The sequence below is a fragment of the Pelophylax lessonae genome, assembly GCF_965119305.1.
Source record: "Pelophylax lessonae genome assembly, chromosome: 12".
Classification (NCBI taxonomy): Eukaryota; Metazoa; Chordata; class Amphibia; order Anura; family Ranidae; genus Pelophylax; species Pelophylax lessonae.
Window position 1 is genome coordinate 135,532,042 of NC_138779.1, and position 16,008 is coordinate 135,548,049.

The 16,008-nt window shown below is 43.1% G+C and overlaps 1 protein-coding gene across 2 annotated transcripts in view; it reads right to left on the reverse strand.

Annotated features, from left to right (window-relative positions):
* Positions 1–16,008, reverse strand: part of DIXDC1 (DIX domain containing 1) — a 258,363-nt gene that overhangs the window by 13,300 nt on the left and 229,055 nt on the right. The window contains exons 14-17 of one of the 2 annotated variants that reach the window (XM_082273245.1): positions 12,621–12,692; positions 9,167–9,259; positions 5,714–5,875; positions 2,310–2,376 (exon numbers count right to left, since the gene is read on the reverse strand). In XM_082273245.1, the coding sequence (XP_082129371.1) occupies positions 2,310–2,376; positions 5,714–5,875; positions 9,167–9,259; positions 12,621–12,692 (394 nt within the window). The remainder of the gene's footprint in view (positions 1–2,309; positions 2,377–5,713; positions 5,876–9,166; positions 9,260–12,620; positions 12,693–16,008) is intronic. The other variant, XM_082273246.1, reaches the window with a different exon arrangement.

Consider the following 16,008-nt stretch of genomic DNA (forward strand, 5'->3'; position numbering starts at 1 on the left):
CCGCCGATCCCCCGCTGAGCAGGAGGATGACAGCTGTGTCTCCGCGCTGTATGCGGAGACACAGCTGTCAGTTCCCCATGCATCCCTATGGGGGAAATCGGATGGGAATGGACCGTCGGTCCGTTCTCATCCGATCCGCTGGACGGATGGAAAATAGGGTTTCCATCCGTCCAGATTTGACGGATCGGGTCGGATGTCAGCGGACATGTCTCCGCTGACATCCGATGCCCCATAGGAATGCATGGGGGGACCGTTCAGATCCGCCAAAAAAAACGGACAGGCGGATCTGAACGGTCCGCCTGTGTGAAAGGGGCCTAAGGCAGAGGCTGTGACTGACTGTCTCTGCCTTATACAGATCTTTCCTGTATTTCTGCGAGGTTGGGTGGCTACTTTTATTAATAACTGGTGCAAGAAGACTTTGGGTGAACCCTAATTCAATACTTGGTGGCTGTTTTAAAATAGAGATTGAATTTCACTATCTTCTCTCTGTTGGACACTGCAGTATTACTCCACAAGTGGCCTGAATTGTATGCTTCATTTGTAAAATGCAGTCAGCGATGGGGAGCCTGAGGTGTTCCATGAGGCTTTTGCAACCTAAATTGGATCTTTGCTGCCCCCTCCTCTTTTTTTTTGGCACAGTTTACCAGGTGGTCCGTGTACATTTCAGATACTCATCCACCCAGAGGATCCAGCGTTGTCCCACTGAGATCCTCTTGTCTTCTGCCACCACTCGATCCTAGGCTGCCATGTTGCTTGTGAAATCATTGAGGCCTGCAGGCTCTTGAGGGTTCAGCTGGTGCGCATCCCAATGATGCGGTACTAGGCACTATGTGACATGCATATCCTAGGAGGCACAGCGCGTACTGAGCACTGTGTTCATGTAGTGGAGGGGTGGATTGGAGGGATGTCTGTTCAGAGGGTGAAGATCGGCTTTAACTCTTTAACGACTTTAACTCTGCTGAGAGAAATCCGTAATTAAAGGCTGGTCACATGTGTTTGCAAGGTCAGGTGACTGTGGTCTCCTCTTCCCAACACCTTTTTTATTTATTCTTCGTCATTCATTTTAATGGCACACTGCTTGCTTTGGAGTCTCCACTGTTGTGGCTTAGAAATTGTGTGTTGCTTTAATTATCTTTTAAAGTAGCAGTATGGCCATGGTAAGGCCACAACGATGCTTTATAGACACCTAAATCGTTTTTCTCAAATAGGGCAGATTTGCAGCTTACACACCAAGTGCTGGGCACCATTAACCTTCAGGCACAAACTTGGAAGCTTAAAGTGTAAAAAAAACAAAAAATAGTATCTTATGTTATCTTACTCTCCACTTCAAGTGGTCTTTCGGGCATCGTCTCTTCAATATGCATTTTCCACTAGATGATCCTGCCTGTTTTCAGATTTCCGGTCCTAAGGATTCCTGAGCAGCTCACTAATCAGAAGCAGCTTGTCATTCTAGGGTGCATCCTACCTGTGAACTCCAACGTGGCATAACGATTCACAGTATGCAAGAACTTACAGCTTTGAGCCCAAAGAGAGTGCAAGGCTTTGTGGGAAGTCAGCAATTATTAAAGAGGGAACCAAACATGGGTGAGGGAGCGGCTAGGATGTCAATGTTAATGGAGAGGGAACCAAAGGCAACTGTCAGGGTGCCCGGAAACCAGATCACACGGGGAGGTAGGTAAAAAAAAAACAGTTTATTGGAGCAAACAACAATAAACGCACAGCAAGAGTGAGGAAGTGGGAACAGGAACAAGCCGGGGTCAAGTCCAGAAGCGGGTAGTCATCCAAGCTGGGGTCGAGTCCAGAAGCTGGTAGTCTGCCGATGCGGGGTCGAAAGGCAGGAGAGTCGTCAGCCAAGCCAGGTCATACACAGAGGCACACAAGGAACAGAAGACTGCTAGCAGAAATGCACCTTGGAGCACAAACACAAGGGCAAGGACTGCAACCCATCAGGTGATAGATATAGTCAGGTGTGCAGTATCATCACTGTGCGACGCCCAGGCAGCACCCAAGTGATGATGCAATCAGAGTCTATAAGAGGCAGCAGTCTGCACATGTCCAAGATGGCTGCCAACAGGAGGGCAAGGTAAGACCTTGACAGCAACTGAGGGAAACCTGCATTGCACCAACTGCAATGTCCCACAAGTGCTTTTATGGGGAATATAGCCAAGCTTGTAGAATGCTACAGCCAAAGACCCTATGATGAGGGACAAATGTCTTTAGTCTGAGAACTCCCCCACACACACACACTTCAATTCATAGCAGGAATGACATTTCACAATTTAATTTCGTTTAACAGATTTTCTACTTACTAGAGTTGGGGGGCCAAGAGTCTCTGTATTCATTCAATTCTTTATTTCCAGATACTCTTCCTCTTGCCTAGGTCAAAAACAGTATGTTAGCTTGTAATAGATAGTTACAGAGACCAAAATCGTAATAATGTTCTTTTTGGAATGATAAATTAAAGTGTTTTTAAACCCACAACAGTAAAATCAGTCTGTATACGCAGTAAAGCATTCTTTGCTATACACACCGTGGAACCTAAGGGGTTAATTCTGTGCATTGTCTAAAAAGATTGTTTTATCCTGTCTTTTCTGATCCTCCCCTTCTTTTACTGTCCCCAATGAATCTCTTGATAGGCTATAGCCCTAGGAGGCACTCTGCACATTCTCAGTTTAGTGTGTATTGCTAGAGAGTTTTTTTTTTTTTGGGAGGGTGCATGTGATCAACACAGGGCCAATCAGCACTGATCAGACAGAGGATCAGGGGTCATGCAGCCTCATAGGACAGTCAGAGGAGAATGAAAAGACTGCTATATACTGCTGATGAGAACAAGTATTTAGCAGTTTATATTTACTAAAATATAGTTGCATTTCCATGTTCTGCGTACTGTGCAGGGTCCTGGGTTTAGTTACACTTTAAAAACAAATCTGAATGTTACTTGTGTTGTTGCAGCACCCCATTTAATACCATTTATGTGAAAAGGTACAACCCCAGATTAGTACAGATAATATTATATCTATAATGTGTATATATAAAAAAATATATATTTATATATATCTATATATATAGTTAGTATGGAGCAAATCTGCGCTAATTTCCAGTGTATGAATAATCGCAGACAAAATGCGATTATTCATACACTGGAAATTAGCGCCAATTTGCTCCATACATCCCTTATTACCACGGTGGTGACCCCTTTAAATTGGCCGCTTTTCTCCCCCTTTGTTCCTTTCTCATCCCCGATTGTTAGTAATACTCTTTTTTTCTTGTATTTATTATTTGATAACATCCACTCCATTGGTAGACTATTGGCCCCCTAATTCCAATATATATATATATATATATATATATATATATATATATTTTTTTTTTTGAGTTTTATATACTTAAAATGCTGAGTATTTTGTACTGGAGCATATATAACCTATATTACCTTCCATTGGAGAGTTTAGTCTTAGTCTTTTTAGTGGACGAGATATGGCTTAGATCCAGTTTAAAAACTTAGTGGGACCATTTATGGCCTTATGCACACTGGACATTAGCCCTGGTACATTAGGCTCCAGCATTTAGGTGAGGATGGAAGGCACTGGTGCACTGTTCGGCCCCAATGTCAGCAGCTTGTCAAAGTCTATCAGAGACTGATAGCGGCTGTGGCTGGATGGGGCTGGACTCTGTGCCTAGCAGTGCTTATGTTTAGGGCAGTATGTGCTCTGGGACAAATTCTCAGAATGCAAGCAGTCTGCCTTCTTTGCATTTGACCCTGGATGTGCATACTGCCATAAACAAATATGGTTAGGTGCACCATCCAGCCCTGTTCTGCTGCAGAAATGTCTCTCATAGTGCTTAACAGGTTACCAGCAGTGGGGTTGGATAGGGCACCTGTGCCCTTCTGGGGCAGCTAAACGTAGGAGCCTCATGCACTGGGTCTAAACACCCAGGGTGTATGAGACCTATATAGTCAACACAGCCCTATTAAAATATGTGTTTAAGGGGTGAAAAACAGAGAGGAGAGCCTGATCACATGACCCGCAGAGAAAATTCTGTGAAAGACCACAGGCTCAATACCATGGCCTGCATTTTTATGAATGGGTCACAGTGCTGACCAACATAGCAGTATGAAGCAGATATCCATTTTAAATTCTTTAGGTCCTTTAGGAAGGCTGTATGTTGGTTTAGTGGGCATAACAAAATGAGCAAATGTTTTTCTGTCTGCCTTAACAAGATGATTCCCAAAGCTTCCTAATTCCAGTTTTTGTGAATTCTGCAGAAACCAAACACCAGGGAGCTGACATCAACATTTAGTCAAACTGAATGGATGCCGCTAACATCTGCACCAAGAATGCACAGTTGCTGTAAGCTACTGAAAGATTGTATTAACATGCCTTATTACATTTCATATATATTTCAGCTTATGCCCATTCTATGATGAAATATGGGCCCTTGCATTTACATAGTAACGAGCTAGACTGACACCCATTCATCCACCCTGGACAGCAGACAGCTATATTTTGCATTTAGACGACATGTTAAACCACCTGTCCATTCATTCATTTGAACACTTGACAGTTGGACATTTTGCATAGAGATTACTGACACCACCCATAAACAATTGACAATTGCTTACATTAACACATGACAACTGAATGCAGACGGGGCGACTCTGCCACAGGACGCACGTTCAGATACGGGAACACCTCATATTGACACAGATGCATGGCAAAAGCAAAGGCCCTTTCATGTACTGTTCTGTCTGATATGTGCTATTGTTAATTTGACTGATGAATTGTAAACCAGTTTGGAGCAGTCTTTCCCGCTCAAAACGTGCCTTAAATATGAGCTAAACTTGCAATAAAATCAGTTGTGACTGCGCTTAGTTTGAGTGCTATGTGTCGTCATAACTCCCGGCCGGATGGAGGGGAAATTCACTATCAAGGGGGGTTAGCAACTGAAGGGCTGCATATCATCGTGATTGCCTCCTGACGAGATTTGAGCTAACAGCTACATAACCCAAAACTGGGCTATTACAGTACACAGGTAGGTTTTTGCTTATTCAGATATTTCCATCCACCCAATATAATGCCTTCTAAACTAAAGTAGAATTTCAGGCTAAACCTAACTAGTCTTACAAATGCTTCTATTTTCAGACCCCCCCCCCCCTGGTCCCATCCCATGATCCCCTGTGTCAGCCAGCTGTGGCTGCAAGGGAGAGGAGAGAGCACTTAACAATGGCTGGTAAAGCCTGGAGCAATGACATCACCCATAGGCTCCTATGGCTGATTCGCTGTGGGCACTCCCTCCCCTCTGCTGCAGCCACTGACTGACAGGTGAGCCGGATCATGTGACTGAACCAAACTAAAAATAAGTAAGTGTACACATTTTTTACACAGGTTAGTTAGCATAGGTGTTAGGAGAGGGGCGGAAACTAGTTAGGTTTAGCCTGGAATTCTACTTAAAGTTTAGGTCTTCATAAAAATAAAATTTTACTGTTGCAGTTTCCTTTTTTCTTAATATTCTCTTTATAAAAGATTTGTACATATATAATAAATGTAAAAACAACAAACCCCAGCAGGAGATAACATAGGTAGGACATGCAGTAAAACAATAGCAATTGCGTTATGGAACCAAGATGGTACAAAACATTCCATAATACCTAAAGTAAAGTTTCTCTATAAGAGCAGTTTTCTTTTACAATGTAACACTTATTTATCCTTACCTTCCTGTCATGCCTCCTCTGAGTCTCGATGGCATGCAGTCTATCCATCAGACTAGCTATTCCTTGCTCTAGACTGTCTATAGTGTGATGCTGAGGGTCATGACCACTAAAGCTGTTCCTTAGGCTGCGCAGAGCATCACGAACAAGTTGAAGATCGTTAGCCTGAGCATAAAAAGAAAGAATATACATATAAATACTGTATAAATATATATATAAATACTGTATAAATATAAATAAATACTGTAATGGAGTCACCCATATAAAAAGTGGATACACTTCTGGATGTTTAGGTAGATACGTATCAGTTAGACACTAAATTAGTTGCAGAAAGCTGGTGGGACATTCATGCTTCTAAGGGAGACATCCATAATATCCATATCATATTTGGTGTCTAACAAATTGTAATTTTATTCTGTGCAATATTAGGATGGTTATTGTATTGTGAAAACTTGTAAGATGGAAATATTGATGCATTTGAATAGTTGGCAGTAAGTAACCTCTAAGGCACTACGGTATTGTAAGCAGTGTAACAGTCGTAACTTGCTTTCCTAGACTTAGTGCCGGTTCACACTTGTGCGATGCGGGAAGGCTGCGAATTTGCAGCCTGTTCCCGCATCGCATCTGCACAAGAGGCAGTTCACACTAACATATGCGATACGCAGGGGGTGTCAATTAAATGTTAACGACACCCCCAGTTTGATCGCATATCGCAGTGCGATCTGACAGTTCGCACAGGATCGGATCGCACAAGTGTGAACCACTGTGCGATCCGATCCTGATGCGGCTGAAAAAAAGGGTCCTGTGCGTCTTTTGTGCGGGTGCAGTGCGAATTTCAGCCATACAAAGTGTATGGCTGAATTTGCATCCGCACAGGAGATCGCATGTAATGAAGGAGCAGTGCGCTCCGAATTACATGCGATCAGCGCACCCGCAGTAGTGTGAACCGGCACTTAGAGGAAAACAGATGCTACCATACCCATCTATATTTTAGTTTTAAAATTAATATTTAGTAGTTTTATGATGATATGTACTGTGCTGTGTTGCGTAAGACATATACTATATTGTCAAAAGTATTGGGACACCTGCCTTTACACACACATGAATTTAATGGCATCCCAGTCTTAGTGCGTATGGTTCAGTATTGAGTTGACCCACCCTTTGCAGCTATAACAGCTTCAACTCTTCTGGGAAGGCTGTCCACAAGGTTTAGGAGTGTGTCTATGGGAATGTTTGACCATTCTTCCAGAAACGCATTAGTGAGGTCAGGCACTGATGTAGGACAAGAAAGCCTAGCTCGCAGTCTCCGCTCTAATTAATCTCAAAGTTGTCCTATCGGGGTGAGGGCAGAACTCTGTGCAGGTTAGTCAAGTTCCTCCACCCCAAACTCGCTCATCCATGTCATTATGAACCTTGCTTTGTGCACTCGTCCAAATCATTTGGTGGAGGAGAGATTATGAGGGGATTATATTGAAGTTTGAATTCTAGCTAATATTTTGCATTGTTCCTATTAGTATTTTGAATTGAACGCCTCTGACCAATAGGTGTCACTGTTGTCCATTTGCTCAATGATCACAAGAGAAATTCAAGTGGAAGGGTACACAAATAGTTCTGCAGCATGCTACAATGTTACATACCTTGCAATAAAAGGATTACACAATACTGCATAAAAGAACACTTACATCTGTGACATACACCAACACTTTACATGGATTTGGAAATAAATATATTGCACTAGCAGGTTTTAGAACTCATAAAATTAAACATTTTTTTTTTTTCATTGCCTAAAGCAGTTCTCCAGTCTTTTTTTAAATATTAGAAGCCAACAGCTATAAATGCTATAGCTGCTGACTTTTCATAATAAGATACTTACCTGTCCAGGGATCCAGCGCTGAACTCACCGGGGTCGGTTTTCCCCAGGTCTTTGGGTCCCTGGTGCCATCATTCTGAGTGTGGGAAGCTAGCTGGGAAGCCTTGCAGCTTCTCTGCCAGCTCCCCACTGCTAAGAAGCTACTGGCCGGAGCCGAGTGACGTCACTCCCGCGCATGCACACGGGAGCCGCCGGTCACGGCACAGGGCTCTGAAGAAACAGCACAGGCGGCCGTTCCTTCAGAGCACATGCACCGAGGAAGTCAACGGTGCAGTATACAGTAAATATCTCCTAAACGGTGCAAGTTTAGGAGATATTTTCAGTACCTATAGGTAAACCCTATTATAGGCTTACCTATAGGTACAACTTATAGAGGGGGGTTTACTAACACTTTAACAGACATGTAGGTTTGCCCTCTGGTGGTTACAGTTCAGTACTGTACAAAATATATTGTTTTAAAAAATATGACAAAAACCATGGGAGAAAAACAAATAATACACATAACTCATTTTCTAATTTCTTCATCTGATGTAAAATGAAAATTTAAAATAATCTAAAGACCTTGGACATAGCTTGTGCATCCAGGACCCCCCACCCTTCTGCACAAGCTCTGCAAGTTAATTTGACAGGATCTGGATGTCAAGTTTGACACCTGAGCTTGCTATAACAGGGGCTCCAGAGTGAATAAGGTTTGCTAACACTGTTTGCAGACATCATTCGTGAATACACTATAACAATGTATTTGTTTGGTGCTTATGTGCAGATAAAAGGTTTGTACTTGGACCTGCACAAATTGGCAGTTACAGCAAACCTACAGTATAGTGGAGCAAAAATGTTAAAAACAGTAGTTCTTCCTATTTAACTCTTTATTCAGCACCAGTTAACATTACTTAACTCCTTCCCTTGCTTTTTCATTAATTTACTATTGCATGTAAATGTTTTCAAACAGTGCCATCTTAAGAGTTTTAAAGGGCCCTGGGCAATGCAGTGCACTGGGGCCCTGCCTACACAATCACCCACAGGAATAAAAATGCAAATTATCGATAAGGCGATATTTATTAGTACAGCAGTGCCAGGCTAATGACAGCTTCCAAGTTCGGAGGCTGGGTCCGGTGAACACACACACATGGATGGGAGTCAGACTTGACTGTCCTGTGTATGCCTGTTCCCAAGGAGGCAGACAGGCATTCCTGCAGTTGTTGGCTCCCCCTCCATGGCCCAAGTGGCCTGACAGCAGCGCAGGGTCGACAGGCGCTTGCCACCTTGTTCGGCGGCAGGATGCACACGGGAATCGGGATTAATGCTTTGTTGGGGCTGGGTCCCTGGGCAGGTGGGGCCCCCTGGGCAACTGCCCAGCGTGCCCATTCGGTAAGATGGCCCTGCTTTTAAATGTGTTTATTTTATTTATTTGTTTTGGTAGTGTTACTTTTTTTTAGAAAAAGAAAAAAAAATGAAATGCCCTCTATTTTTTTGTAAATAACTTCCCAATGCTTTGTACTAGAAATATGATATAATATATACATAGGTGCATTAGCTGAAGTGTAAAATTCTGAGAGTTATTTACCATTAAAAAGAATTCTACTCACCGTCCTCTGTGGTATAGGGTCACGCACAGGACCTTTGCCAGTGGACTGCAAGAAGCCATTAGTCTGTGCTGGGTGGCTGATGTAATTGCTGACCTATAAACAGTAAAGAAAAAATAATGATGACTAATACAGATATATTATTCTTACTTGAAATATATTTCCAGGAAATGTCATGGCTGAATTCTGCTAGCAACAATGACATAACTGTGCACCAGAAACCTCCAATAGGAGGGAATGAGGGTCACAGCATGGGCTCCAGCACTGGAGACTGAAGCTAGCCATACACATGTAATATTGTGTTTGAAAATGTTCACTTTTGGAAAGTTCGTGCTATTATTTATTGGTTAGTGGTGCAAAATTGACTTTTGTGAGCATATCTACCGAAACATGTCAGCTGTCCCAATAAAGGGATCTGCCCTTTTCACATCGAGGTGGCCTCTTTTATGCAATTTTTACTTTTCGTGTTTGTCAGTATCTTTTTGGCATTCGAAATACATTTTTAAAGGTGTCCAAGTGTAATGCACTAGGTGCTTGTGCCTCCTTTCTTTTGTGCTTTTACACACTTCTGTGTGCTGCATGCTTATTTTTGGGCTCAATGTGGTGCACCGGGCAGCTCATTATAATGAATGAGCGGCTCCGAAACAATGAACAATAACACACGAGCATTTAGCAAATCCCAGCGAATCAGGCTTGTGTGAACAGGACCTCTGGCTACTTTTTATGTGTTTGCCTCTGTCTACCTTATTGTAAAAAGCATGATGCCTATAGAACTCAGTAAGTCAAACTGAAATTTGCATACAGAAATAAATACATCATAGTGAAGGCAGCTATCTTCTGCTGTATTGTATTTCTAAACAGTCCATACTGCTCAGACAATTGTTTGCCATATATAGAAGCATCTTAACCTCCCTGGCGGTATGATTATGTCTGGAATTCTGTACCAAAAGCGGTACAATTGTTTTCATGGAAATTTGGCGTTATGTATTATAGGCCTATAATTCTTAGTAATTACTGACTTAAACCTGACCAAAACAAGACTCTAGTAGACATCCCAGATGTGATAAATTTGAAACCCAAACGCATGAATTATAATCTAATCAATAATATAATTTTATTATATAATATATGATATATATAATAAAATTATATTATTGATTAGATTATAATTCATGCATTATATATTATATATATATATGTGTGTGTATATATATCTATATATATATATCTGTGTGTGTATATATATATATATATATATATATATATATATATATATAAATGTGTTTGTGTTTTGTGCAACATTTGAATTTCCCTCCCAGTTCTGCTCCCATGCAGCATTGCTGCTGCAGGGAACGGAACTAGGAAGTCATCATACCGACGGACGAGCGGCGGGGATCTCGGCTGGCGATCACAGCAATGGGAGATCATCGCTGGATCGCCAGGAGAAGGTAAGAGACACCGCTGCACGCTCTGAACATCTACCCCAAGCGTGATTCGGGGATACCGATCCTAGTCTAAAAAATCCACCCGGAGTCACGCTCGGGGATACCGCCAGGGAGGTTAATAGTATCTGGAACCACTGCATGGGTATTTTATGAACAAATTATCTTTTTGGTAGAAAAGTCATTACTGTTTATCTAATGATCTGTCGTTGAAAAGGTATTATGCAAGTCAGGCATGCGCTATTATGTCCATGGGCAGCCTAACACTTGGTGTTCCCGTTTGTTACTTCTGCCATAGTTCCATATCTTGCTGTCTCTCTCTCTCTCTCTCTGTATTTTTTACCCTTGTTTATCACTCTTTTGATGTCTTTATTTATACAATTCAGAGGACAATAAGCTATGAGTGCCATGCAACTTCCGTTCTCACAACCTGAGGTTCTGGTAAGGACAAAACACTTTCAAGTCCTGCACCTTGATATCAGACTTTCACTCTCTGCTAACATAACAGCTTGACTACCTCCTGGTGTCGGCCTTGTCTCCTCATATATGTGTGCTCAGTCTTACTCTTCTCTGATTAATTTCCCCCCTCCTCTAAGCTGACTACCACCTCTAGCTCTCAAGAGTTTGGTTTACCCCTTGACATTGCCACTGGTTACTGTTTATGCTTTTTAGAACATTCCCTAGTACCAGAACTCCTGAACCTGACTAGCAGTCCTTTATTGTTCTCTGGTAAATGTAATAATTGCTTTTGTATATAATTAAGGCCTCATGCACACAGGGCATTTGTTTTTCTTCTCTGAGCACCTTTTACTCCTGACAGGGAAAAAAAAACACATCTAAAGCTGCGCACGCATTTAGCTGTCAAGCATTTGAGTATTAATGGATTCTGTTGGCCAGAATATTCATTTATTCTGCCCATTGGAATGCATTAACGCCCAAATTCCAGACACCTCTTTAGGTAGGCATATCTAGCTTTTTTTCTGCTCTTCAGCTCCTCTCTTGAATGTGCTGGCCTGTAAATGAGCTTTATTTACTAAAGGCAAATACACTGTGCACTTTGAAAAGTGCAGTTGCACTCTGCAAGAGCAGTTGCTCCAGAGGTTAGCAAATGAGAAAGAGCTCTGCTGACTTCCATCATCCAATCATGTGCAAGCAAAAATGCATTTATTTAAAATTTTCCTTGCACGTGATTGGGTACTTTTTGCAAAGTGAAGCTTTACCTCGTTTACCAAGCTCCATAGCAACTGCACTTTGCCTGTCAAAATTTAGGAAGCCAAGTTAAATTTGCCAAGACACTGCCTGGCTGCAACTGTAGGACTTACAGTAGGTGGGTGGTTGGGGGGGGGGGGGGGTATAAAATGAACGGCCTGGAAATTATAACTTCCAGTAAAGCTTACCATTCACATTACTTTAACTAACTATTAATTGGATCCACCAAACCTCTGTAGCAGGATAGTTAAGATTTCAAATATTTGTTAAATTGAAGGACTCCTGTACACTGTAGCTCGTGTACACTGCAGGCATTTGAGCTTTATTTCAGCTTGAAGAAGCTTGTACTTTTTTGGGCTCTTTTGCATGTTTTTATTGAGCTTCTCTGAGATTCTTTGAGCTCCTTTGAGCATAAGTGTCTTTTACAATTTTATTGTGTGTTTTCGAGCTTCTTTGAGCTTTTCCATGCTTTTTCATGCTCTTTCATACATTTTTGTGTGAAACAAAATTAGCATTTTTGGGGTTTTTTTTCTGCCTGTAAGAGCATATGCCTGCAAACTCCTGAAAAAGCCACAGTGTCCATGGACACATTGGCTAACATGGAGGGGAGTTTCCAGGCAGAAAAAATGAGAGCTTAAAATAGCTCAAAAGCCTGTAGGAGCAGCTTAGTTGAGCTTCAGTGTGCATGAGCCCTTCAAGGTGGTTGCACAAAGATTGTTCAGTCAGACTGTAATGTGTCTGGGAATTAAGGGGTTTATGTCTATATGACATATATATAAGAAAAGCAGGAGGCACTACACTTCTACCTGGTCAGCATCTCTGCTCATGTATTGTTGCAAGAGACCCTTCCTGTGGTTTAACTCTTTCTGCAGATCATTCTAGAAAGAGAAGTTAGCCAGCGTTAGCAGTAGGAAATTAATAAACTTTGTATACTATACTTGTGAACATATCAAGCGAGAACAAAGACAATACAGGCTCCATTGTTTGCTATATTCAGTTTAGTTAACTGCAGACTTCAAGTTTCTTTGTTGTGGAGTTGAGACAGCCTGTTATTTTTGTGAACAGCAATGTTAGCCTTTGGCAGTCCAACAGATGTCAGCGTGTCTTCTCTGTAAATAGCTGCTTTTTTTGTTTCATATGATGTACAGTATAAATACTTAAAGTAGAAGTTCACCCAAAACATAATGCTTAACCTACCACCAGCTAAACTAAACTATCTGGCCCTGTAAAGAAATCACTATATTTACCTTTTCTGGTCCTACGCTGTCAGTGGCGGCTTCAGTGTATGGAAGTGTGCGGGAGAGGCAGCCGACAATGGAAGCCCAATAGTAAGTCCTTCCCAGGCATTTACAAGCTGTTGTCAGATATCTCTCCTGCACACAGCATCCGCCGCTGGAGGCTGGACTGGATCGGCCTCAGAAAACGTCAGTATGGCGGTTTCTTCTTTACAGGGTTATATAGACTAGTTTTAGAATCTGGCCACGAGTAGGTTTAGAGTTAGTTCTGTTTTGGGTGAACTTCTACTTTAAACCTTTCATGACCAGAAATCATTGATACCTAGATGTCCTGACCAAATTTAGCAGTGTCAGTATGTAATAATCAACTTAAAGCAGGTCTTCAGTCATCTTTTGAAAAATTAAAGTCAGCAGCTACAAGAAAATTGGATTTTTGTCTAACCGTAAAATCCATTTCTCTGATGTTCATTGACGGACAACAGCTCCTGATCTTCTTAACCATTGGGTTTATACTGCCCCCTACAGAAGTAGGACACAAGGTAGAAAAAAAGTCTGGCTACGTCTATGGGTAGTCTCAGGGGGTATACTCCCTCTCTCTGCTATAGGTACTCAGTTTTGTTACAAGCAGTGTCAGAAGAATTACAACTCCACAGAGGGGTGGGTGCTGTGTCCGTCAATGATCATCAGAGAAATGGATTTTACGGTAAGTCAAAAATCCCATTTTCTCTTTCGTTCATTGACTGACACAGCTCCTGATCTTCTTAACAATTGGGATATCCCAAAGCAGTGTTAAAAATGAGGGGTGGGAACAGCAAAAAAGAAATTCCCAAGGCTAACTATAGCCAATCAGTAAACAGGAGCTCAACCAAAACAACTGGAGCTTACCTGAAAAAACATTACACCCTCAAAGAGGACTAGGTTCTCTAAACAGCAGCCTGCAAAACCTTGTGACCAAAGGAAGCATCCGCAGATGCCAACACATCCACTTTATAGAACTTTGTGAAAGTGTGCACCGACGACCAGGAAACTGATGACAGAAGACCCAGGAGACACTGAGCGCCCGAGTAGAGTGCGCCTGGACAGGGAAAGGAGGAACCTGACCCCTGATGGAATGGGCCTGAATCACCTTCTGTCTGCTCCATCTGCAAATGGTCAAAGAGGAAGCGTACAACCCTTTCCGAGGCCCATCCATGAGAACAAATAGTGAGTCTGACTTTCTAAAAGACTCTGTAGCTGCCAGGTACACCCTAATTGCCCAAACCACATCCAAGGTATGCAAAGCAATTTCCTTTGGATGTTTTGGCCTGGGACACAGGGAAGGTAACACAATGTCTTCATTCAAATGAAAATCAGAAACAACCTTTGGAAGGAACAACGGACAGGGGCAAAGAACCACCTTATCTCTATGAGCCACCAAGTAAGCTGAACGACAGGATAATGCCACCAATTTCGACACCCTGTGCACAGATAGTCACCAAAAAGGCCACCTTCTGGGACAGCGTAAGCAGGGGAATCTCACAAAGATTCTCAAAAGGAGGCTTCTGGAGGACTGAGAGCACCAAACTGAGGTCCCAAGGCAGCAACGGAGACCGCACTGGAGGGGTCAAATGCCTAACTCCCTGAAGAAAAGTACACACCAGGGAGTATGTGGCCAAGGGCCGTTGAAAGAAGACAGCGAAGGCTGACACTTGACCCTTGATAGTACTCAAGGCCAGTTTCTGCTCAAACCCTCATTGAAGGAAGGTCAAGATCCGAGCCACCGAGAATGAACCCCAAGAGACTCACACCACACAGTGTACTTCTTCCATGTACGATAGTAGATCTTCCTAGAAGTAGATTTCCTAGCTTTTAACAGCATTAGAATCACTGACTCAGACAAATCTCTATCCATCAGCACCTGGCGTTCAACAGCCAAGCCGTCAAAACCAGCGACTGTAAAGCAGGATGGAAGATTGGTCCTTGGGACAGCAGATCCTCCCTGAGAGGAAGCTTCCAAGAAACGTCGGCAACCAGCCGCACCAGTGCGATGTAACAAGCCCAGCGAGGCCAGTCCAGGGCCACTAAGATGACTGGAATCCCTTCTGCCTCAATCCTGCATAGAAGTCTTGGCAGAAGCTTGAGGAGGGAAGGCGTAAATCAGACGATACTGACCCCATGGGGCCATCAGCGCATCTGTGGCGTCTGCTGAGGATCCCGTGACCGAGCCACAAACCTCTGCACTTTTCTGTCGAGCCGAGATTCCAACAGATCCACCCGGGGATGCCCCACTGGAGATACAACTAATGAAACACCTCCGGATGAAGGGACCACTCCCCTCGGTCCAATGCCTGCCGACTGAGATAATCCACCTGCCAGTTTTCCACCCCGGGAATGTATATTGCGGAGAGGGCTGGAACAAACCATTCTGCCAACCTTAGAATGCTACCTCCAGAGCCGAGCCACCAGGACACTTCTGGTGCCCCCCTGGTGATTGACATAAGCCATGGCTGTGGCATTGTCTGATTGAATGCGCACTGGACATCCCTGAAGACTATCCGTCCAATGTTCCAGGCACAGTCTGATCACTCTGAGTTTAAGACATTGATTGGTAGTCTGGACTCTTCCAGTGTCCAGATCCCCTGAGCAGAATTTTTGCAGCGGATGCCTCCTCAGCCTGACAGGCTGGCATCCATGGTGACCCTGTACAAGGGGAGGAAGGATTTGTCCAGCCAAAGCACCAGAGAATGAAGCCACCATATCAGGGACTCTCGTTCCCTGGCTCAGCCGAATCTGATTGTCCAGAGACTGCGGATTCTTGTCCCATTTGGCCAGAATCTCCCTTTGCAGAGACCTCGTATGGAACTGTGCAAACCGAACCGCCTCGAAGGTAGACACATCAGGCCCATCACCCGCATGCAAGTCCGGAGGGATGACCATCTGCTGGACAGCAGGGGAGGAATTGCAGCATATTTTGGAGTTT